General features: G+C 53.0%; 1 protein-coding gene and 1 long non-coding RNA gene across 7 annotated transcripts in view; one reads left to right on the forward strand and one right to left on the reverse strand.

Moving 5' to 3' along the window:
* The window catches only part of LOC133248443 (uncharacterized), a 42,016-nt gene extending 39,566 nt beyond the window's left edge, over positions 1-2,450 (reverse strand). Inside the window, exon 1 of one of the 2 annotated variants that reach the window (XR_009736717.1) lies at positions 1,395-2,450. This is a non-coding gene — a long non-coding RNA (uncharacterized LOC133248443). Of the gene's footprint in view, positions 1-287; positions 627-1,394 lie in introns of those variants that run through there. The other variant, XR_009736721.1, reaches the window with a different exon arrangement.
* Positions 803-22,500, forward strand: L3MBTL2 (L3MBTL histone methyl-lysine binding protein 2). 5 transcript variants are annotated; one of them, XM_061418644.1, is made up of 17 exons: positions 803-891; positions 6,084-6,324; positions 7,856-7,989; positions 11,011-11,134; positions 11,974-12,053; positions 13,371-13,488; positions 13,879-14,013; positions 14,278-14,366; positions 15,569-15,800; positions 16,326-16,402; positions 16,573-16,677; positions 17,494-17,641; positions 18,013-18,095; positions 18,400-18,634; positions 19,143-19,208; positions 20,050-20,166; positions 20,572-22,500. In XM_061418644.1, exons 2-17 carry the CDS (start codon positions 6,105-6,107, stop codon positions 20,682-20,684), a joined length of 2,076 nt encoding a protein of 691 aa, XP_061274628.1. In that variant the 5' UTR covers positions 803-891; positions 6,084-6,104; the 3' UTR covers positions 20,685-22,500. The 5 variants fall into 5 exon arrangements, 4 of the variants coding, with proteins under 4 accessions (XP_061274628.1, XP_061274627.1, XP_061274625.1 ...); XR_009736706.1 differs by lacking the exons at positions 803-891; positions 20,572-22,500 and adding exons at positions 4,125-4,284; positions 18,847-18,901 and having other exon boundaries at positions 20,050-20,069; XM_061418643.1 differs by lacking the exon at positions 803-891 and adding an exon at positions 4,126-4,284 and having other exon boundaries at positions 6,035-6,324.
* The last annotated feature ends 509 nt before the right edge of the window (positions 22,501-23,009 follow it).

Raw genomic sequence — 23,009 nt, forward strand, 5'->3', positions numbered from 1 at the left:
GCCAAGATCTGGGCCTAATAGTTATCGTCCCATTTTGCAGATGAGGCAAACTGAGGCCAGCCCAGAGTCACGGGGCGGTGGGAGGGGGTGGAGGCCGGCCGGGTGTCAAAGCGGTTAGCACCGTGCCTGCCCCTGGTTGGGGCGGGAAAGCGCTGGTCTCCTTTCCTTTGGATTATATTGGAGCGGAAGCCCTAAGAGGGCAGAACTGTGCCGTTCGGTGTTGTGCCCGAGCACAGTGGGCACGCAGTAAATCAGTTGACTCAATGATTTACTCCGGCCCTGCCTACCTCTCTAACTTCAACTTTGAGTCACCCAGGCTTCTCCTCAAAAGCTTGTACAAGAATCGGAGAAAGTCCAGACAGGAGGGATATGATATGGAAAAGAGCTCCCAGCCTGCACTTGTGCAGAGGAATTAATCCAATTTACAGAAGAGGTGGAGAGAGACCAGCTAGGAGACTTCAGTGAAACCCAGAGCAGGATGATGGTGGTCTGTTTAAGGGGTGGCAGTGGAGATAGAAGGGGAAATGTTTGAGATAGGTTTTGGAGAATTAAGGGGATTTTCTGATGGATTGAAAGTAAGGAACGGAGCAAGAGGAAATAAAGAAGCAGTTCTTAAGTGGCTGATGGTGCTGGATAGTGAAATGGGGAACTAGGAGAGAAATAGGTTTAGGTTAAGGGAATAAAGTGTTCTGTTTTTCTATTTATGATGTAAGTTATCTCTACAGATATAAAAGTCTAGAACTCAGCGGACAAACACATGGACTGAAGATGGGAATGCAGGCCATATAAATGGTATTTACAGCATTAAGAATGAAAGACATCACTTATGGTGAGAAGATAAAAGAAGCAAGCAGGACAGAGCCCTGAAAATCACCTGGACTTAGAGTTCTGGTATGAGAGGGAGGCCCTGCAAAGGGGAGGGGACTGGCCAGAGAAGCAGGAGGAAAACCATGAGGGACCCAGAAAGAACAGTGTTTCAGGAAGCATGGAGTCATCAGTTTTGGCAAATGCCACTGAGAGAACAGCGATGTGGCTGTACATCAGAGAAATTGTACTTGAATTTGACAGAGCGCGTTTGGTGGAGTGTAGGGACAAGCAGCAGCAGAAGTGGAGGTAGGTAGTGTGCACAGACAATTCTTTCAAGACATCGAGGGGTGGAAGAGAACAGCGCAATGGTCAGGGACAGAGGAGGTGATTTCAAGGGATTTATTTGTCTAGAATGGGTGACACATGAGCACATGTGTGCAGTTATTTGGGAATGATCCAACAGAGAGCAAGAGATTTAATGATCCTGGAGAGACAGGGGCAGTGACTCACAGAGGAAAGGCCTCAGAAAGAGGGGAGTATGTAAGATTGTATATAAAGGCATAGCTCAGACCAGCCAAAAAGCATACCTTTGTGACAGCTCAGACCAAAGACCCAGGAGCTCCACTGCAGAAGAAACAGCCACACTATTTCAGGGTAGCCACTGTTGCTTAGCAACCTGTGTTTAGTAAGATGTTTCAACTGAATTCCTCATTAACTGCCATTTCAACTTAGGCTAACAGTTCACATCACTGGGACCTGCCTCAGCTTCCTTCCCTCCCCCAAAGCTGGGTACTTTTGTGGAAATGCCATGAAACTGGAAAGCTCAGGTTTCTGCTTTCTTCTACTGTTGATGATATATCCATTGCGATGTGAAAAATAATACATCATAGAGAAGATGGATTTAGGGACTCTGACTCTGATTTCATCTTAAAGGGAGGTTGTTGAAAACTGCAACAGCAAAGTGTTGAGGAAACTTCCCTGGTGGCTCAGTGATTAAGAATCCTCCTTCCAACCTGAGGGATGCAGGTTCGATCCCTGGTTGGGGAACTAAGATCCCACATGCCACAGAGCAACTAAGCCAGCGTGCCCGAACTATCGAACCTGTGCACTCTGGAGCCCATGTACCACAGTTACAGAGTCCATATGCCACAACAAAAGATCCCACGTGCTGCAACTAAAACCAAATGCAGCCGAATAATTTTTTTTTTTAATTTCAGGGTTTATATTTCTAACTCAGGACTCTCTGGTGAACTCCACTACCTTTTTGCCCTCTTGGAGGCATATCAGGCTAAGCAGAACTCCTAATTCCCTCTATTCAACCACCCAAACTCACTTATTCCTTGTACAGTTTTTACCAACTACAGAACATGGTCAACCCATCTGACATATTTACCCAAAGTCATTCTGGATTCCACCCTCTTCCAAACCTACTCCATACAATTAATTACTGCCTCCAACATACTTCTCAAATTCTTCTACCTTTCTGCAAGTCCTCTAAGTCTGCCCTGGTCCAAGTCACCACCATCCCTCCCCTGGATCAGCACAGGAGCCTTCTAACTGGCCCCCTGCTACTCCCTTGATCTACCTCCAACACACTCTCCACGAAGCATCCAGAGAGTGAGCTCTTAAAACAAAATCTAAACAATCTACTTATTTCCTTAAAAATCTTTAAAGGTTTCTGGTTACATCTTTCTGCCAACTGGAGCCCTTTACCTCCTCCTCTAAATTCTGTGTCTGGGAACTTCCCTGGTTGTCTATTGGCTAAGACTCCACAATCTCAATGCAGGGGGCCCAGGATTGATCCCTGGTTCGGGAACTAGATCCCACATGCCACAGTTAAGAACTCAAATGCCTCAACTAAAGCTCCTTCATGCCACAACTAAAGATCCCCCATACCACAACTAAGACCTGATGTAGTCAAATAAAAAAATACATAGTTTTTAAAAATATAGGATACCTTTTGGTGGCAGAAGAACCAACAGTACTCGTGGACAACGTGGGTATGTGGCTGGAGGTAGAAAGTCTTGAAGAAAACAAATTAAGAAAGACTTTCACATGAATCTGAACTGAAACTGAAAGTTGCTCAGTCGTGTCCGACTCTTTGCGACCCCACGGACTATACAGCTCATGGAATTCTCTAGGCCAGAATACTGGAGTGGGTAGCCTAACCCTTCTCCAGGGGATTTTCCCAACCCAGGAATTGAACCGGGGTCTCCTGCATTGCACGTGAATTCTTTACCAACTGAGCTATCAGGGAAGCCCACTCACATGTATCTAGTGGACCTCAAATTTAGAAATATATTTAACACATGTCAAGGCCTACTTATTATATTTAGATTCTCAATTAAGAGTATAGCATAGGCAAAGAATTTGGAATAAATCTTGAATTCCAATCAAATGTGATCTTAAAAACTGTCTAAACCCAAAGTGCCACTGTTTCCTCATTTGTGAAACAGTGACTGATTGTTCCTGATTTAAGATGTTTGTACAGCTCCATGGTAGAATTTCCTTGATGGCTCAGTGGTAAAGAATCCGCCTGCCAATGTAGGAAACAGGGTTCTGATCCCTGGTCCGGGAAGATCCCACATGCTGTGGAGCAATGAAGCCCGTGTGCCACAACTAATGACCCTGCGCCCTAGAGCTGGCGGTCTGCACAAAAGAGTCCATGGCAATAAGAAGCCTACGGATTGCAAGGAAGAGTAGTCCCCACCCTACCCCCACCTCTCTGCAACTAAAGTCCACACAGCAAGGAAAACCCAGCACAAATAAATGAATAATTTTTTTTTTTTTTAATTTAAAGCTCTACTACAGCACCTAGAACTGTAAGGACCGTTGTGGGAAACCCCAAAAGAATGAGGCAGAGAGCCTCATATCTGAGATTTATTTCAGGAGATGGTGATGCAAGGTAGAGTGTTGCAGAATTTTGAGCATGTGGGACATTTATACCATTGGACCTAAGAGTGAGTATTCCAGTTTCTGCCTAAACAGGGAACAGTCTCTCTGCTAGGCATCCCAGCACTAGAGCACATTTAATTTCTCATCAGGGAGAGGGCGAGGTTTTTCCTGGAGGGTGCCTGAACAGTACCTTCTTAAGTATTCAATAATTGTTTAATGAAGAACGGAGTCGGTGTGATAGCAAGAGGTTACCGTGGAGAAACAAGAACTGTGCTCCCGGGCCGGGCAGGTCTGGGGCGGGGAAATTTTCACGTCGCCATAGCAACGACCCCCTCCACGCGCAGCCCAGAGGAAACTACAAGTCACATAAGTAGCCGCGGCTTCCCCGCCTCCAGGGGAGGCGGGGCTCAGGCCAGCGCGGAACCGGCTTTACCTCTTTCCTGCAGCGTGATTGGCCCTCGGCCCTGAGAGGCGGCCAATAAGTGCGCTCTGGGAGAGCGGCGAGGCCAATATGGCTTCCTGCACCTGGTGACGGTTGAAGAACCTGTGTTAGGTCTCATGGAGAAGCCACGGGGCGTCGAGGTGAGAGGGAGAGGACTTCTCGTGACTGGGAAAGGGAACCCCGAGAGCCTCGCTCGGTGGGCCTTTGAGCGACGCCTGGAGGGTGGAGGATGGAAGAATGGATAAACAGGTAGTTAGGCTGAGCAAGGCCAGAGGCGATTGGCGTCGCCTTTTGCTCCCGTTCTCCTGGGTCCGAGTGAGGTTGAGGGAGGAACAGCGTCACTGCTCTGGGGGAAGAGGAACTGGGTTCAGAATATGAGAGCTCCTGAATCTTCCTTCTCCTCCTTGTCTCATGGTGGCGTCTTTAGGGTCTGTGAGGCCTGTCACATCCTGGTGGGAAGTAAAGGAAGATTAAAGTTTAATAAACACTCCGCATCTGGAGCGTTCCCATTCGTTATCTCCCACAATTACAAGCCCTGTGTTATTGTCTGTTTTTTATGGATCATGCAGCTGAGGCTTGGAGAGGGTAGTGCTTCTCCCCAGGAGGGTCACCCAGCTGTAAAGTGAAGGAGATGGGCGCTAAGTCTGTCAAGTTCCAAAACTCTCCCTGTTTTGCTTTTTCCATTCTTCCCACCACCTGTACCCCATACATCCTTTCACTATTTGGCTTCTGGTCACCTTATATTTGAGTTTCGTTCCTGGCACACTTGCATGTGTGGTATAAATATAAAGTGGAATTGCTCAAACACTCTACAAGAGTAAAGAAGAATCATCATCAGTGTAGAGTGTGAATGATAGCTCCCAGTTTTAGAGCTGTCACTGACTCCTGGGAACAGAACTAGGCTTTACATAGTGCCTGGGTGCTCATAGCAGCCCTCTAAAGAAGGCTCGTTACAGCCATTGGACTGATGGAGAGACCAAGAGCCCTAAGTAGGAGAGCCTGGATTCCAACTCCGGCGTATCTGATTTGAGAGCCTGTGCTTTTAACCAGTAATGATCACCAGCATTTATTGAGTACTTGCTGTGTGCAAGTCGCTATTCTGAGTGCCTTTCCCATATTAACCCCCAAAGCCTATGAAATAGGTGGAATTGTCCTCATTTACAGATGGGGAAACCGAGGCACTGAGATTGAACTGCTGCCGGTCATATACTAGGGCCGGTTTTGGAGTCTTGGCCTAGAGCCCAAACGCTTCACACCTTTTCTGCTACATGCCATGAGATTCATATACAATACCTCATTTTACATTGCACATCTTTTGAACCAAATATTTTTTTGTTTTATAGATGAGAAAATTGAGACCCAGACAGGTTCAACAACTTGCCCAAGGACCCACAGCTAGTTAGGATCAAGGCTGAGTCCAAAGCTATGGTATTTCCCACAGTGCTAGTATGTCATTTCCTCAAATCCTCTTTAGGGCAGTCTGGGCCCCAAATTAACTTTCATCTGACTTAAATTGTTTTTGAGTTGAAATTACTTTGGTGTACACCTGCTGAAGGGGGAAGAATGAGTTTCTAAAATACATCTTTTCCAAATGTCTTCACGAGGCACCATGCTTAGTATATTTTCACATCACTGTGTTCTGTGTGAATTGTGGTAAAATGTCGTCACGTGTAAATCCGCAGAGGACCCTGGTGAATTCCTAATACATGTTTCTGTCTGGCTAAGGTATTCTTTCGACTTGCAGTTGAGAAATGTATAAACACGAGTAAAGATCCTGGTGTTTACGAAAGGGGTGTTTGATTGTACCTGCCACTTGGCCCAGAAGCATTGACTTGACTAAGAACTGGAAAGGGAGTTGATAGCAGACTTGCAGTTTCCCTTGTCTTACAGTAAGCCAACCACGATTGCTTCTGCCTGCTTCGTGTCATCCTTTTCCTAGGAGACTCCGTCTTCAGAACCGATGGAGGAGGAAGAGGAAGACGATGACCTGGAGCTCTTCGGCGGCTATGACAGTTTCCGGAGTTACAACAGCAGCGCGGGCAGTGAGAGCAGCTCCTATCTTGAGGAGTCAAGTGAAGCGGAACATGAGGATCGGGAAGCGGGGGAGCTGCCCACCTCCCCGCTGCATCTGCTCAGCCCTGGGACGCCCCGGTCCTTGGACGGCAGCGGTTCTGAGCCAGGTGCCTTCAAAATGTCCCCCGAAGATAGGGAGGTTGCAGAGGCTATGGATGGAGAGGCAGATGTAGGCCAGGTGGGCGGAGCTGTCCAGGTGTAAAGGGCTCTTTGATCTGATGTCTAAGGACCTGTGAGAGAGACAGAGGCACCCCAACTATCCCCAAGGGTCATTTCAGTCTGATTTCAAGTCGTGATTTCATTCTTTTCTCACAATTAATATTCATTGAGCACATATTAGATGCCGGTCATTAACATGGTGGTGCTTTTGTGTTTGTGTAAATAATAATAGTTGGTGGATTTCTAAGCCTGGGTCTTGAGAACATATGACACGTAATGTGATCTGGTTACTCTCTGGGAAGGGACAAGAAATAGCTCGTGAGTTGGAAGTGAGAGGGAAGGAAATACAGAATTAAGTGACCTCCAGGTAAGAGGATGAGGGCAGATAAGAATCCCCGTGAATCATCTAGAAGCCAGTTGGCTTCAGAGGTGTGATGCTTGCATAGCTGCTGGACCTGTGTGTCAGGGCCTCCAGTGTGGGGACTGCCTGTGCAGAGAGGCAGGTTAGATGGTCTGTGATGACACTCCTGTTTCCTGGTCCCTTTACTCTTTAGAAGAGGAGCATCTAATACTCTTTGCCTCTCCATTCATCCTGTCTTCTCTTCCTCTCTCCCCTTTTATTTTTATTTATTAAATTATTTATGTGTCTGTTGGTTGCGCTGGGTCTTCATTGCTGCACGCAGGCTTTCTCTAGTTGTAGCAAATGGGGGTACTTCGTTGTGGTATATGGGCTTCTTGTGGTGGCTTCTCTTATTACAGACCACAGGCTGTAGGTGCACAGGCTTCAGCAGTTGCAGCACATGGGCTCAGTAGTTGTGGGGCACCGGCTTAGTTGCATTGTGGCACGTGTAATCTTCCCAGGCCAAGGATCAAATCCGCCTCTCCTGCACTGGCAGGCAGATTCTTAGCCACTGTACCACCAGGGAAGTCCTATTTCCCCTTTCTTTTTTCTCCCTTCTATCTTCTTCCAGTCATTATCTTAGAATCTTAGAACTAGAATGAACTATTAGAGACCATCTAGTCTGGGGGTGCACTCACCTGGCCACACATTAGAATCATCTGGGGAACTTCTCATAACCACTGATGTCTGTGTCCCACCACAGAGCAGGTCATTCTAATCAGGGCATTTTTAAATGCTTTCCAGGTGATTCTAATGTGATATCAGGGATGAAACATTGATCTAGTTCAGCCTCTTTAGAGATGAGAAGAAAACAGGCCCACAGAAATTACATTTTTGTCTTCTCATTTTCCTCTTTGCAAACTTTCCCCAGTTGTCCGCAGGGATCTCCTTAGCCCCACTGCTGACACACAGCCAAGGGATGCCACACAGCTTCAGGGGTACACACCCAAACCGCTTCCTCCTGTTCCAGCTCTGTCAGCCTTAGGGGGTTAATACAGTGCCCCAGGTTTGAAGGGCCCATCATTTTGTTTGAATTGGGGTGATGATCGAGGGAGTCACGTGCTAAATTCTCTTCCCAGCTGTCTGTGAGATGTGTGGGATCGTGGGTACCAGGGAAGCCTTCTTCTCCAAGACCAAGAGATTCTGCAGCGTCTCCTGTTCCAGGAGCTACTCCTCCAACTCCAAGAAAGCCAGTATCTTGGCAAGATTACAGGTGAGAGGCAGTGACTTGGAAGACCCTTCCTGGGGCCCTGGGTGCTGAGTCAGGGACCACTACCTGTGCTGCCGAGGGGCCCAGAGGGCTTGGGCAGGACGTTGCAGGTTATAAACGGCCTGGTATTTCTTATGCACCCATTTCTGGAGCTCAATAAGTTGCAGATTCATGGAGCTACCCTTCACCCCCAACCCTCAACCCTCAGGGTCTGATGTGTTCTCAGAAAGTTCTCTTTTTGGCTGTGCTGCATGGCATGCGGGAATCTCAGCTCCAGGGATGGAACACATGCTCCCTGCATTGGAAGCGCAGAGTCCAAACCACTGGGCCGCCAGGCAACCGCTGCCCTCAATAAGTTATAAACAAGAACTCGGGGGGGAGTCTGACACCCATGCCTTCCTGTTGCACTTTTACAAATGCTCTGAAAGGAAGCTGGGAAATGGGCCACAAGCTTCTCCGGCCATGGGGTGTTTGAGAAGATGGTGCCTTGACTCTGACTCCATTCCACAGGCAGCTGCCTAGAGTCTTACCAACCTCTAGTTAGTATTACCAACTAGTCTTACCAGCCTCTACTTTTGACATTTGTAGAACTCTGAGAAGGGGGAGGATTCTTGGAGATGTGTTGTCTAACCCACATACTAATTGACAAGTGTGCTGAGGTCCCGAGAGGAAGAATGATTTACCTGTGGGCTCTGTAGGAAGAGGACAGAGCTGAGACTGGAGCCTCATCTCAGGAGCCTGGCCTTGTGTCTTCACTACACTGGTTTGCAAACTTGACTACACGTAGGGGTCACCTGGAAAGTTTCAAAAATCTCATGAAGATTCTAGTTTAATTGGGAGGGAGCACAGCCTAGACATAGGAGGCTTTAATGAGCACCCTAGGTAATTGTCCTGTGAAGCCTGATGTTTATTGTGGGTCTCAGCCCAGCTCTTCTAGTTAGAGCCTCGTGCATGTTCTCTCTCACTCATGAGACAGCTACTGTTGTCTCCCTCACTTTGCAGCTTTTAGTCAAGGCATAAGAAAGTCCTTCCCAGGGAGCTAATAATAACATTGTTATTAACTACAGTCTGGGGATACTTGAGAAGGGCTTGGCACCCTCAGTCTAACCAGTGATTCCTAAAAAATGAATTTTTAAAGATTACTATTTCAAAGCCTCAAAAATTTTTACTAACTTACTCAGAGGTACACAAATAAAATTGAAGAGCCAGGATTTGGCGCCAGATCTGTGTGGAACTTCAGTTCAATTCAGTCGCTCAGTCGTGTCTGACTCTCTGCGACCCCATGGACTGCAGCACGCCAGGCCTCTCTGTCCATCACTAACTCCTGGAGTTTACTCAAACTAATGTCCATTGAGTTGGTGATGCCATCCAACTATCTCATCCTTTGTCGTCCCCTTCTCCTCCCACCTTCAATCTTTCCCAGCATCAGGGTCTTTTCAAAGGAGTCAGTTCTTCGCATTAGGTGGCCAAAGTATTGGAGTTTCAGCTTCAGCATCAGTCCTTCCAATGAACATTCAGGACTGATTTCCTTCAAGATGACTGTTTGGATCTCCTTGCAGTCCAAGGGACTCTCAAGAGTCTTCTCCAGCACAATTCAAAAGCATCAATTCTTCAGCACTCAGCTTTTTTTTATAGTCCAACTCTCACATTCATACATGACTACTGGAAAAATCATAGCCTTGACTAGACGGACCTTTGTTGGCAAAGAGACATGTCTCTGCTTTTTAATATGCTGTCTAGGTTGGTCATAGCTTTTCTTCCAAGGAGTGTCTTTTTGTTTCATGGCTGCAGTCACCATCTGCAGTGATTTTGGAACTTAAACCCACATTTTTTTATTTTGAATTTTGGCTGTGCCACTTGGCTTGTAGGATCTCAGTTCCCCGACCAGGGATTGAACCCTGTCCATGGCAGTGAAAGTGCCAGATCCTAACCACTAGACAAGCAGGGAACTCCCTAAACCCACATTTCTAGTTCACTGATCTCTTTTTTTTTTTTTTTAACTTTTTACTTTGTATTACAGTAGCTTCCTTTGCAGCTCAGTGGTAAAGAATCTGCCAGCCAGTGCAAGAGAGGTGGGTTTTATCCCTGGGTCAGGAAGATCCCCTGGAGAAGGGAATGGCAACCCACTCCAGTCTTCTTGCCTGGGAAATCCCATGGACAGAGGAGCCTGATGGGCTACAGTCCATGAGGTTGCAAATGAGTCGGACACAACTGAGTGACTAAATAACAACATAGCCGATTAACAATGTTACGATAGTTTCGGGTGAACAGCAAAGGGATTCAGCCATACATATGCGTCTATCCATTCTCCCCCAGTCATTGATCTCTAATAAAGTCTCTGGGCCTCTCTGATCAGTGCTTAAGCTACAAATTACCGACCAGGTTTTCCTTCTAGCTTAGATGGTAAAGAATCTGCCTCTGATGCAGGAGACCTGGGCTCGATCCCTGGGTCTGGAAAATCCCCTGGAGAGGAAATGGCAACCCACTCCAGTATACTTGCCTGGAGAAAAATCCCATGGACAGAGGAGCCTGGCGGGCTACAATCCGTGGGTCTCAAAGAGTCGGAAACGACTAAGCGACTAACACACAGTTCAGTGGCCTTTCACTCTGGGGTAGGACACCTTTGAGCACCTCATAAACTCTGTTCAGTTCATGAGCCTCCTGAAGCCCCATCTCTGCCATAAACCTATAGGAGCACCAGGGGAAGGAGAAGGCTGAGAGCTTTGGCCACCAGCAAGAAGTTCCTGGCAGTAGCAGGGCTTAAAAGATGGAAAATGTATCCCTCCCTGCCCTCTGGCTCTGCCAACCCCCGCCCCAGCAGGTGAACAATGGCTAAGTGCTTCCAGAGTTCAGCACAATGTGTGACCCTCACCCTTGCAACTCCCCACTGAGCTAAGCATTATAATTGTTATCATCTTGATTTACAAGTGAAGAACCTGGAGTCCCAAAGAGGTTACCAGGGCAGTCCAAATCCAGAGCCATGTTATCAGCCTTTAGGCTACAGACAGGCTCTCCTCCCTCCAGGGAAAACCACCTACCAAGAAGGCCAAAGTCCTGCACAAAGCTGCCTGGTCTGCCAAAATTGGAGCCTTCCTCCACTCCCAGGGGACAGGACAGCTCGCCGATGGGACCCCAACCGGGCAGGACGGTAAGTCTGTGGGGACTGGTGCTCAGGAAGCCGGTGGGGTGTGATGCCAGGACTCGGCAGGTGAGGCGGGGGTGCTCCCTAGGAGCCAGGATTGGAGAAGGGGGCCAGCTAGAAAGGGCCAGCCCAGGCTCACTTTAGATGCCATCTTCCTCACCTGGGAGTAACTGTGAGATGGCTCAGGAGATCCTTCAATCACTCTCACTCTTCTCTTGAGCACTTAAAAGCCAAGAGTTAGCTTCCTCTGTTGAGCATTGCCTGTAGCCCTCTGGCTTTTATTTCCCTGGGGCAGTGGAGACCTAGATCTCCTGTGAAGAAGGGTGATGGGATCAGGAACTTCTCTCTCTCAGCATGAGTAGCTGTTTCTAAATAAATGAAGACTGGAAGCTCTGCACTAGGTGGTCTGACACAGCTCCCAGATCAGGGCAGGAGGGGCTGTGGTGTGTGTGCCTCCCACCCATCTAGATTGGCTGTGGCCAATGAGAGGTTGGGGGCGGTCTGAGGAATTTAAGCCAGAGGGTCTTTTCTCCTGGGGAGAAAGATCAGACGTTTCCCTCTGAGAGCTTCCTTGACTGAGAGTCTGGCAGCCTCTGGATGAGGTCCTCCCCGTCCCATCCCGATGGCCACTGCTGAGGCAGGTATGGGGTGGGCCCGGGCTGCACGGCAGGAAGGGGCCTGTGTTCCCGCTCCCCAGGCCCGGGTTCCTGCGGTGGCCACTGCTGGGGCAGGTATGGGGCGGGCCCTGGCTGCTCCCAGTCCTCGGGGCCGCCCGGGTTCCTGGAGTGGCTGCTGCGAGAGCTCCCCGCGTCGACCCCTCAACTCTGGTCCTCTTGGCTCTGCAGCGCTGGTCTTGGGTTTCGACTGGGGGAAGTTCCTGAAGGATCACAGTTACAAGGCTGCTCCTGTCAGCTGCTTTAAGCATGTGAGTGCCTTGGGCACGAGGGGAGGGAGGGCAGGGCCCGGGCGCTGCCGCCGGCTCACCCACCTGGCTTACCGCTTCGGCTCCGGGAGGGAACAGGCTGAAGTCTGGGTGCTCGAAGCCTGGCTTTGCCACTCGCTCCAATTCACCGTTTCTGTCCACTTGTTCTTCACCAAGTCCTCCCACAGACCCTCACCGAGGGCTTCGAGCACGCCCCTTGGAGGTCGCCCCCTAGGCTTATTCACATAATGGCACTTTGTGTTCTGGTATCCAGAGCCAACTGTGAGAATCCCTTTCTCTTTTCCCCCATCTTTAGTGCTTTCCTGTTGACAGCTTGGTGCTTGTGAACTGCCCCCGGCCCATTGGCTCCTGGGAGGCAGATATGGGTGCCTCCTGGAACCCCTTCTGCTAAAGGCTTCCTGTCAGTGCCTAAGTTGTATCCGATTCCTTGAGACCCCGTGGACTATAGCCCGTCAGGCTCTTCCATCCATGGAGTTTTCCCAGCAAGAACACTAGAGTGGGTTGTCATCTCCTCCTCTAGGAGATCTTCCCAACTCAGGGGTCGAACCCTGCATTGGCAGGCAGATTCTTTACCACTGAGCCACCTGGGAAGCCCCGCTGTCACTGAGAAGCGGCCAAGGCTGAGACCTGGAGGGCTGGGCTTGGAGTGCAGGCCTGAGCAGTGGTCCCCCACAGGTGCAGAGAGAAGCCGAGGGGGCTCTCTTCGTCTTTCAAGCCAATTTCCTAAACCCCAGGAAATCTGGAGAAGGCCTGTTTGTTTTGGCTGCATTGGGTCTTTGCTGCGGAGCACAGGGGCTCCTCGTTACGGCACAAGGGCTTAGTTGCCCCTTGGCTTGTGGGTGCTTAGTCCCTGACCAGGGATTGAGCTCACATCCCCTGCACTGGCAGGCAGATTCTTACCCACTGTACCACGAGAGAAATCCAACCACCCAGTATGGCGATTGAAGGAGCGCTGTTTGTGTCTCAGAAGCGCCTGTTACGCAGTGAGAGTGGGAAGCCACTAGGTGTCTGCTGGCACAGGTGTGATGTGCCAGAGGGTGACAGCTAGGAGCCAGGCCTGTGAGATTAGCAGAGCTGTCTGACACCCCGACTCCCATGCCGACTAGGCTCTTCACAGAGGCGGGCGCATCCGTTCATCGCTTCCTCCCTGGTCCTGGGCCTGGCCTTCCACACACAGTGAGGGGAAACACCGAGGGGCAAAGGAGAGGATACGGTGTTTTGTGAGGCCCTGCGGCCAGCCACTCTCCTCTGCCCACCCAGTGGCTCACTGTCCCCTTGAACCCTCTCACCCCCACGCAGGTCCCACTCTATGACCAGTGGGAGGATGTGATGAAGGGAATGAAGGTGGAGGTACTCAACAGTGACGCCGTGCTCCCCAGCCGGGTATATTGGATTGCCTCGGTCATCCAGGCTGCAGGTGGGTGCTCCTCTGGCCAAGGCAGGGTCAGGGGCTGGGGGCGACATCTCCAGATGGACAGGTAGAATCGGAGCAGACATCAGCTTCATAAAACAAAAAATCCCGCCCACTGGAGTTTCGTTCTCCCTCCTTGCTATGCTTTCATGCTACCTACCTTAGAGGGGACCACAGAGCTTGGCGAGTTTGGAAACTCCCATTTTGAAGTTCATTCCGGGGTTGATCAGGCCACAGAAAATTACTCCCCCTGCTGTGCCATACTGCTTTCCAGGTACATGGCAGGGGTTTGTTTTCGCTCTGGCTGTTGTAGAAGGGGTTCTTGGAGTAGGCAGCCTGGTTTAGGCTGGAGAAGCGAGAAGGCCTAAGAGTTCATCTCCCCTTCCTCCTGCTCAGGGTACCGGGTGCTGCTCCGGTATGAAGGCTTTGAAAATGATGCCAGCCATGACTTCTGGTGCAACCTGGGGACTGTGGATGTCCACCCCATCGGCTGGTGTGCCATCAACAGCAAGATCCTGGTGCCCCCGCGGAGTGAGTTGATGAGAGTGCTCCCCGTCCTGGTTCCTGTGGGCCCCCTGGGAGAAGTCAGAACAGCCCAGAGCCCTCCTGCCTCCTCGCTCCCTCTCCTCCCTCATCCAGAGGCCCCAGGGCAGATCCAGGTTGGGGAGTCCAGGATTGCCAGCCTGAGAAGGCAGAAATACGTTATTCAGGCCCTCTGCTGCTCTCTGGGGCAGACTGGCACCCGTCAGCAGAGTGGTGGCAGTCTGTATTCAGGATTCTGCTCTGTCTCCCCAGCCATCCATGCCAAGTTCACCGACTGGAAGGGCTACCTCATGAAACGCCTGGTGGGCTCCAGGACACTTCCTGTGGACTTCCATATCAAGGTCTGGCAGAGCACCCTGGGGTCTCCTGACTGGTCTGCTCCTGCCCTTTTCCCCTTCTGTTGGTCCTTGGTGCTGCTCACTGGAGTATTTTTTCTAAGACCCCCTTGGGTTAGCCCTCAGAGCAGCTCCAGATTCCCTAAGTATGGGTGGTGGGCGTCATCTACCATTAGCTTCCTCCCTTCTCTGATCCAGCCTCATCGGTCACGTTGCTTTGTCTGCTGGCGTGCTCTTCCAGATCCTTCCCTTTGCTCACAGCATTTTAAGGAGCGTTCATTCATCTGGGCTTCCCAGGTGGCGCTAGTGGTAAAGAACCTGCCTGCAGTGTAGGAGATCTCTCTGCATTCGATAGATTTGATTAAGTGCTTGTTGTATACAAGGCACAGCCATCTGGCACTCTCCCCCTCCTGGTAGGATTTGGAATTGCACTGCTCTGTCCCCACCACCACTAAGAAACTGGAATGGCTCTCCCTGAGTCCACAGTGCCCTGGTGCTAGAAAAGCCACAGAACTTCCATAACCATCCTCTATCCCAGGCAGGACAGCACGAGAATCTCAGCAGACAGAACCACCTGTCTCTTCACCCAGGCCCCACCACCGGGGCTCTAGAGCAGCTGTGGGATCTTGATCACTATCCTTGGCTGTGTCCAAGAGGCTGGCATTACTGCTGAGGTGCTAGGAGAGCCGTTCAGAGCTGCAGCCCAGTGGGGCCAGGGCTGAAATTAGAGGTATCGAGGCGAAGGGTGCTCAGTTCTTTATAAACACCAGGCTGGTTGAGTGAGTGCTGTTGGCAGGGGCCGGAAGCTAGAGAGCACTGGGAGGGACTCGTGATCAGAGTGCAGATCCCTGAAAGAGCTCAGAGCTGGACCCCAGGACGAGATTTGTGGCTCAGCTCTGGCACTAATGACCCTGTGTGACTCCAGGTTAGTCACATGACCTCCCTGGGGCACCTGTTTCCTTAATCTGAAAAGCAGTCTATGATTCCCATCACAATGAGTTGCTGGCATTTTGGTGCACACATTGTAAATATTCTATCATCCCAGGGACTTGGAAGCCAGGGTGGAACCTGGCCGGCAGGAGGGGCCCCTCTGCCCGTTTCCTCCCGCCCCCGCCCCGTCCCATCCTCTGGTTACTCCCAAGGGACAGGACAGGATAGTGGGAGGGAGGGATCGACCCCAGCAGGCCTGTGTTCTGATGTCATTGCAGATGGTGGAGAGCATGAAGTACCCCTTTCGGCAGGGCATGCGGCTGGAGGTGGTGGACAAGTCCCAAGTGTCCCGGACCCGCATGGCTGTGGTGGACACAGTCATCGGGGGTCGCCTGCGGCTCCTCTATGAGGATGGTGACAGTGACGACGATTTCTGGTGCCACATGTGGAGTCCCCTGATCCACCCTGTGGGCTGGTCCAGGCGAGTCGGTCACGGCATCAAGCTCTCAGGTTAGCCGAGTCCCTGGCCAGCATGGGCCTGGGTCAGGGGGGCACATCTCTGCACCCCACAACTACTCTGAGTAATGGGGGCAGTCATCTTTACCTGAGGATGGCAGGACTTGACCAGGTGTCCCAAGGGGTTGAGTGACTTGACCAAGGACACTCAGCCTGAAGTGTGTTCTGTGTGTTAGTTGCTCAGTCATGTCCAGCTCTTTGTGACCCCATGGACTGTAGCCTGCCAGGCTCCTCTGTCTGTGGAATTTTCCAAGCAAGAATACTGGAGTGGGTTGCCATTTCCTTCTCCAACCAGAAATGGTAAAAGTTAATTCGCAACTAGAGGTTCCAGGCCACATCCTCTCCTTGCGACGTGGGAGGAGTCTGGGTCCTCAGGGCTGAATAGTTCCGACAGAGAGCTCCTCCGTGCGGGTGGGAGGTTGCTGAGCAGCCCCACATTCTGGGGGAGGCGTGGAGATGGTCATGTTAGAAGCTTCAACTTCCTTCTCTCCCTTCCTCCCTCCACTATCTCCCTAAAAGAGAGGCGCAGCGACATGGCCCACCACCCCACCTTCCGGAAGATCTACTGTGACGCTGTTCCTTACTTGTTCAAGAAGGTGAGGCCCAGCCCTGGACACTGCCCCTTGGCTGCAGGTCCACTCCAGACCTGAGGCCCCGGCTCTCCCTTCCCTCCCCGTTTCCTTGCCAGGCTGACGACAGCTGAGGCCTCTTCCCCACCCCTCCCCGGGTCAGCCCAGAGATTGCCCAACTGCCCCATTCCTTTAAGGTTCGAGCTGTCTACACAGAAGGTGGCTGGTTTGAGGAGGGGATGAAACTGGAGGCGATCGACCCCCTGAATCTGGGCAACATCTGTGTGGCAACCATCTGCAAGGTGAGCCTGGGTGCCCTCCCGCCTCCAGCAGCGTTTCCTACGGGCAGGGCGGTGGCAGAGCGCCCCCTACTGGTTGCTCCCGAGTGGCCTGGTTTTCGGGCACATAGACTGAGCTCCTGGCTGGGAATCTGCTTTCTCGTTGGGGGTCGGAGGCTTGCCAACCCTGTGGGCTGGCCCAGGCGTGTCAGCCATGGCATCAAGCTGGCAGGTTAGCAGAGTCCCTGGCCAGCCACCCGTGGGTGCTACGGAACACCTGGCCTGAGCCTGGTCCTGGGGTAAGTGTAGGCCTTCCTGCCACTGCCTGCTGTCTCCTTTGGGGGCTGGCATCGCCACGCCTCAGCCGGGCTGGTGTTGCTGCAGACCTCTGTTACTGCTGCAGCCTGAGGAGCCAGCCACACCCCTCGGCCCTCCTGGGGACACGCTGATTTGTCCATCTAGCCAACTTCCAGGCTCTGCCCCCTGTTCACCCCTGAGAACAGTGACAAAAGGACAGACACCGTCCTTGCTGGCACAGCATGTGGTGTCCACTGAGGGAGTCAGGAAGATGCCCTGGGACAGGAAATGGCAACCCATTCCAGTATTCTTGCCTGGAGAATGCCATGGACAGAGGAGCTTGGTGGGCTGCAGTCCATGGGGTTGTAGAGTCTGACATGACAGACCACACATGAGGAAGCTAGATGATTTTACCGTTATGGGTTACGTGAGTGCTGAGTGCTCTGAAAAGCAGCTCCATCCTATCCCTGTCCTGTCACCTCACCCTGGAATGGGGGTGCAGTTTAGAACACCAGGTTCTGTTTCCTTCTCTGCCACCACTAGGTCCTCCTGGATGGTTACCTGATGATCTGTGTAGACGGGGGACCCTCCACAGATGGCTCCGACTGGTTCTGTTACCACGCCTCCTCCCACGCCATCTTCCCAGCCAACTTCTGCCAGAAGAATGACATTGAGCTCACACCCCCGAAAGGTAAGACTGGCATACAGTTGGAGGGAGCAGGGTTGAGGCCACAGGCCAAGCCAGACCCCCAGAGTTGAAGTCTGAGTGGACTGGAGAGGTGACAGCACTCCCCACGGTCACCACTAGCCTTTAGTCTGGGCTGCCTTGGCCCCATGGCCCCATGTGGCTTGGTGAGCAGAACTCCCACCTGTCCCTTTGGGCAGTGAGCACCCTGTACTACAGGACCATGGTCCTAGAGCAGGTACCAGCCTGGGCAGGAAGGAAGAAGGTTGCTGGAGAAACTTCGGGCTGAGTCCTGATGGAGCTGCAGAAGCCCCTTTGGCGCTGTCTGGGACTCCCCCTCACCTCCCTCCCTCCCTCATCTCCGCCTTCCACTCCAGGGTACGAGGCTCACACTTTCAGCTGGGAGGCCTACTTGGAGAAGACCAAGGCAAAGGCAGCTCCATCGAGACTCTTCAACATGGTGAATAGACCAACCCTGCCCACTACCACCCAAGGTGGTGGTTCCAACCCCTTCTCCTCTCGAGTCCCTGCTGCTAAGATCAGCTGTTTCGGGGACAAGTCCAAACTCTGATGGATGCGGATGCGTGCTGTACAGTCAGCCAGTCCCTTTCCCAGAGGGGCTGGTGCCTGGGATCACAGTGCAGAGGGGTTCCTGGTCTGAGGACCCTGCCCCCACAGGCAGGCTCAGACCCACTCCCATACCCAGGGCTGCCCCGCCAGGGTGGGGACCTAGCTGATTTGTTCGGCCTTTATCCCCATCCCAGGACTGCCCCAACCACGGCTTCAAGGTGGGCATGAAGCTGGAGGCCGTGGACCTGATGGAGCCCCGGCTCATCTGTGTGGCCACAGTGAAGCGGGTGGTGCACCGACTCCTTAGCATCCACTTCGATGGCTGGGACAGCGAGTACGACCAGTGGGTGGACTGCGAGTCCCCAGACATCTACCCTGTTGGCTGGTGTGAGCTCACCGGCTACCAGCTCCAGCCACCTGTGGCCACAGGTCTGGGCTCTCCTGGCCCTGAGGGGCTCTTGACTTTCCTTTTCATTTTCCTTCCTGCCAACCACCCTCCACCCCACCCCCCGTGCCGCATGCCCACCTTTGGCCCTCTGGCATGAGATCGAGCATCTCCTGGACCACTTCTAGGGAGAGAGTGGCCCTGGTCTCCCCTCCTGCTCCTGACTTCTCTGTCTCCCTCTCCCTCTGGCCTGCAGAGCTCCTTCCTTGACCTTGCCCACTCTGTCATATGCTCGTGCCCTTGTGCACCAGGTAAATCCCCCAGGCCCCTCTAAGCACCCTGGTGATGCGGGTGGGAAGAAGGGACAGCTGTCATCCAGTCCCTCCCCGCAACCCCCTCCCCGTTCTCATGGCCCAGCTCTGGCTTTCCTTCAGGGGCGTCCCCTGTGTAAGGGAGGCCCGTGAGGGGTGGGCAGGGGTCTCGGGACGTGCCTGCAGCCTATGTCCTCTCAGAACTCTCTTCTCACCTCATGTCCATGTCTTTCAACAACAGAGCCCACCACACCTCTGAAAGCCAAAGAGGCCACAAAGAAGAAAAAGAAACAGTTTGGGAAGAAACGTAAGTGATGCTCTAAAGCTGCCCGGCTGGGGTGGGACCTGGGATCACCTGAGCCTGTGCCCCTGGGCAGGGGATCACTACGCAGATCAGTCACACTCTTCATATTCCCACCTCTCCTTTGCCCCTTGCCCCATGCACCCATCCATCACCCTGTGTCTTAGGGACCCACAGCACAGTTAGGGAGTCTTCTGGTCTCTGGCAGTGGTCAGGATGCTGAGGAAAAGACACAAGAGACTATATAGGTTGGAGCAGGGGTCGGGGGTGGCCTGGTCTCTGAGGCCTTGTGCAGCTGTGGTGTATGAAAGTAAAAGATGTAAGAGCCAACAGACGGAAGGCATTCTCTCATGATCCCCAGAGGGAGGGAGCAAGGGTAACCACCGGGCTTGGGAACCTCTCACAGGCCGGCCCAACCTCACAGGCCCCAGGCTGAGCTGCAGTGAGCTGGGCTCCCCAATGTGGTCTCTGCAGAAGAGAGGATGTCCCGAAAGGGAACAGAAAGGAAACAGATGCGGTCCCTGGGCAGGGTTAAGATCCTGTGAGGGTGTGGTGTGGTTCGAGTGGCAGGATCCTGTGCCGTTCCGAATCAGGGCTGGGAAAGGCACGGTGTAGAAGTGAAGACAGTGAGGAGCAGAAACAGGAAGCTTAACTACCGTGGCGGGGTGGGGGCACTAACCTCTTACTGGGGAGAAGCTCTGCGCCTCGGACACACAGCCCTGAGGGTTGAGGTCAGAGCTGGGCCTCCGTCCTCCCCGGCTGGCACCTACCCCTCTGCTGGGCTGCCTGACCGCTGTTTCATGTGGATACAGCCCTCGCCTGGGTTGAATTCTGTTTTTATTCCAAGGAAAAAGAATACCACCGGCCAAGACGCGGCCCCTCAGACAGGGGTCCAAGAAGGCACTGCTGGAGGAGGACCTGCAGGCAGCGGCGAAGGCCCCGTCGGAGCCCGCCCCTGATGAGAGTAAGCCTCCGGGGGCCGGCAGGCGGCTCCCTGCTCAGAGGCCGGTCGCCTCCTTTCCAACCTGGCACAGAAGAGCAGAGTCAGGCTTAAAGGGCATTTTCTGGGCACTGAGAAACCTCTCTCAGACCACTGGGCCTGGAGGGCTTCCCAGACACCACCCCCCCAGCTCTGAATGGAGCCAAGCACCAGCCTGGCCCTCTCCACCCCCAGCCCCAGCCCTTAGCAGGGTGGGCTGCCTGCCAGGCTGGTGGGACAGGGCCCTAGGCCTTGGCCGCTGTCTGCCCCACAGATGGGAAGGGGCTCTCCCCACCACACCCAAGGGCCCCTGTCTGTAGGAAGCCCAGTTCCTTGCATCCTGAGCTCCATGCTCTCTCCTCCTTGCCCCGCACCTCTCTCCCTCTTCAGTCATCACCGTGCGTGTGAAGGAAGAGCACCTGGACGTGGCCACAGCCGACAAGGCTCTGAGTCCAGAGCTGCCAGTACCCGTCGAGAACATCAAACAGGAGACAGACGACTGAGCCTTCCTCGCTGCCAGTCAGAAGCCAGCCTAGGGCGCCTCTCTTGCCACCACGCCAACCTGCTTTACTTTGGAGACTGAGCCTTTTTGCATAAATTTTGCCTGGTACTGTGGGGGCCGGGGACCCAAGGAGCAGCCAGGGTCTCCTCTAGCCTCTGGCCTCCTCTCCAGCAAGGCCATGTGACGGGGGCTGCCTGCGAGCAGCTCCCTCTCCAGCTCGAGTTCCTGAAGCTCTTCCACACTAGTCCCCTCCACTCCCCCAACACTGCTCCATTGCCAGGGCGGGGGCTACACACGGGAGACAAGCTGGCTAGTGGTTAGGCCCGAGCAGGTCTCGAGGTGGGGACAGACGGTCACCTGATGGACGTGAGTGGTGTGAGGGGTACAGCCTCTGTCCCAGACTCCATGCAGAACGGCCCCTCCTGCCTCGGTTGGGGCTCTGCTCCTCCTGGCACCCCCAGGAGGTTGCGGAGCCCTGTGCTGGTGCCCAGCTCTGGCAGGCAGCTGAGCAGCAGTGACCAGCATGGAGGTCCTGGTGACTTGTGAGGTGGCCTTGATCTGTTTTCCCTTGGCATGAGTACTGACTCCATTTCCAAGAGGAGCAGAGATAAGGTCTGCTCCCTGGGAAAGGGAGCTTTCCAGGGCCTCAGGTCGGGGAGACCACACCAGTCCCTGTGCCATGGGAGTGGGGGGTGGGTGTGGGTGTATGCACATGCGTGTGCACAAGCATGCAAGTATCCCCGAGAGAAGGTGCCACCAGTGTTGAACTTAGCCCACTCTGGAGCCCAGCTGGACGGGACCTGTCCTCCTCCTCCTCCCTTTCTGTAACCAAGAGCAGCTCTGGCCTTGCCAGGAAGTCCTAGGGCCTCGACACGGGGGGTGGTTTGCCCTGCTGGGACGTGGCCCTGGAGGAGCTCCTGGAGGCAGGGATGTACTTCTTGGTCCTTTTCCTCACCGTACATGTCCTTAACTCCATAATATATTTTGATTCCGCTGCTCCTCTGAAAGTACATTCTAGAATTTCACCTGGTGTCTGCCCACATTTCAGCTGCTTCTGCTCCACAGTTAAGTCTCCTTTGAAGCTGTCTTCTCCCTCTGACTCACCCTCTCTTCAGGAGACCTGGGACCTAAGTGGTAACAGGCTGCTGTCCTCAGCCCTTCTTTTTCCTTCCGCGTGTTTGAATAGAGACAGCATGGCTGAGTGTGTCCCTGTGTTCCCCTGTAATAGCTGCCACGGCCCATGCTTGCCTGATGGGGTGCTGACCTTGGGTGTGTTGAGGACTCTGCTGTTGGGTGTCATCCCAGAGATGGGCAACCAGCCCAAAGGGAGCCAATTTCAGTTCAGAGAGAACCAGATCATTTGTCCTTTCCTAAAGGCACTGTGCAGGCTCACGTGGAATAGAAACGACGCTCTTGCAGCCTGAACTCCCCTAAATGTGACAGGGGCTGTGCCTCCCCTCACCCCACCTCACATTGATGGGTGGGTCATTGGAGGAAGGTGGCCGACAGTGGCTTGCAGTTCCACAGCCTGCTCTCATCGCCTGCCTTTGTTGAGGGTGACTTGCCCAGCTGAGAAGAATCATTTTCCCCTATGCTCTTGCCCTTAAAGGATCAAGTTCTGCCTGAAGAGCTTCTGGGGCGATGGGACTTGTTTGGCTTTCAGTTTTGCTTCTTCCTAAGTGAAGAAGTTGATGCCCACAACTTGATGCTTGGGTGCAGCAGGCAGGGCTAGAGGACAAGTTTAGCCACCGTTACAGCCCCAGATGGGCTTCCCACACTTAAATCCTATGAGACGATTAAATCCCTTTCTTGCTGCAGTCAGTCTGTCAGTGTTCCTTCTGAGACACCACCCCACCAGGTCGGTTACAGAGACGGGGAGAGTTCACCCGTGAAGAGTGCAGAACAGCACGTCTCCACAGCAGTATGCTATGTTATTTGTCCCTGCCACTCCCCTCCCAGGACCCCGGGCTCCCCAAAGGCCCCCGCCCGTGTCTTCATGTCCCTGGGACCTAGAGGTTAGTCGGTCACAGACGGGAGTGTCGACCTCCAGGACATTTTAGCTCAAGGCACAGAATGAACCTTGTCCCTCCAGTGCCCTTGCCTTTGCATGGGACTTGTTGAAGTTCCACAGCAGTGGCGGGGGTCGGGGGCGTGGGGAACACCTGAAGACTGGAAGACATCCTGAGGAACAGAAGCCTCTCTACTTGCCCCATTGCCTGACGGCCTGCAGCGAGCGGCTCCCTGGTACAAACACTGGTGGAACCCCCTGCACCTTCCTTTACTGTCACCCCGTCGGACTTGGCTGCTCGAGGGATGGGGAAGCAAG

This window comes from Bos javanicus, chromosome 5 (assembly GCF_032452875.1).
Source record: "Bos javanicus breed banteng chromosome 5, ARS-OSU_banteng_1.0, whole genome shotgun sequence".
NCBI classification, from domain to species: Eukaryota; Metazoa; Chordata; class Mammalia; order Artiodactyla; family Bovidae; genus Bos; species Bos javanicus.

Excerpts from the sequence above, each read along its gene's own strand:
- L3MBTL2 (XM_061418641.1), top strand. The coding sequence starts at position 4,261 with ATGGAGAAGCCACGGGGCGTCGAG. Across the intron at positions 14,014-14,277 it reads GATCCTGGTGCCCCCGCGGA|CCATCCATGCCAAGTTCACC; the intron begins GTGAGTTGATGA and ends CTGTCTCCCCAG. Across the intron at positions 17,642-18,012 it reads TGAGCTCACACCCCCGAAAG|GGTACGAGGCTCACACTTTC; the intron begins GTAAGACTGGCA and ends CTTCCACTCCAG.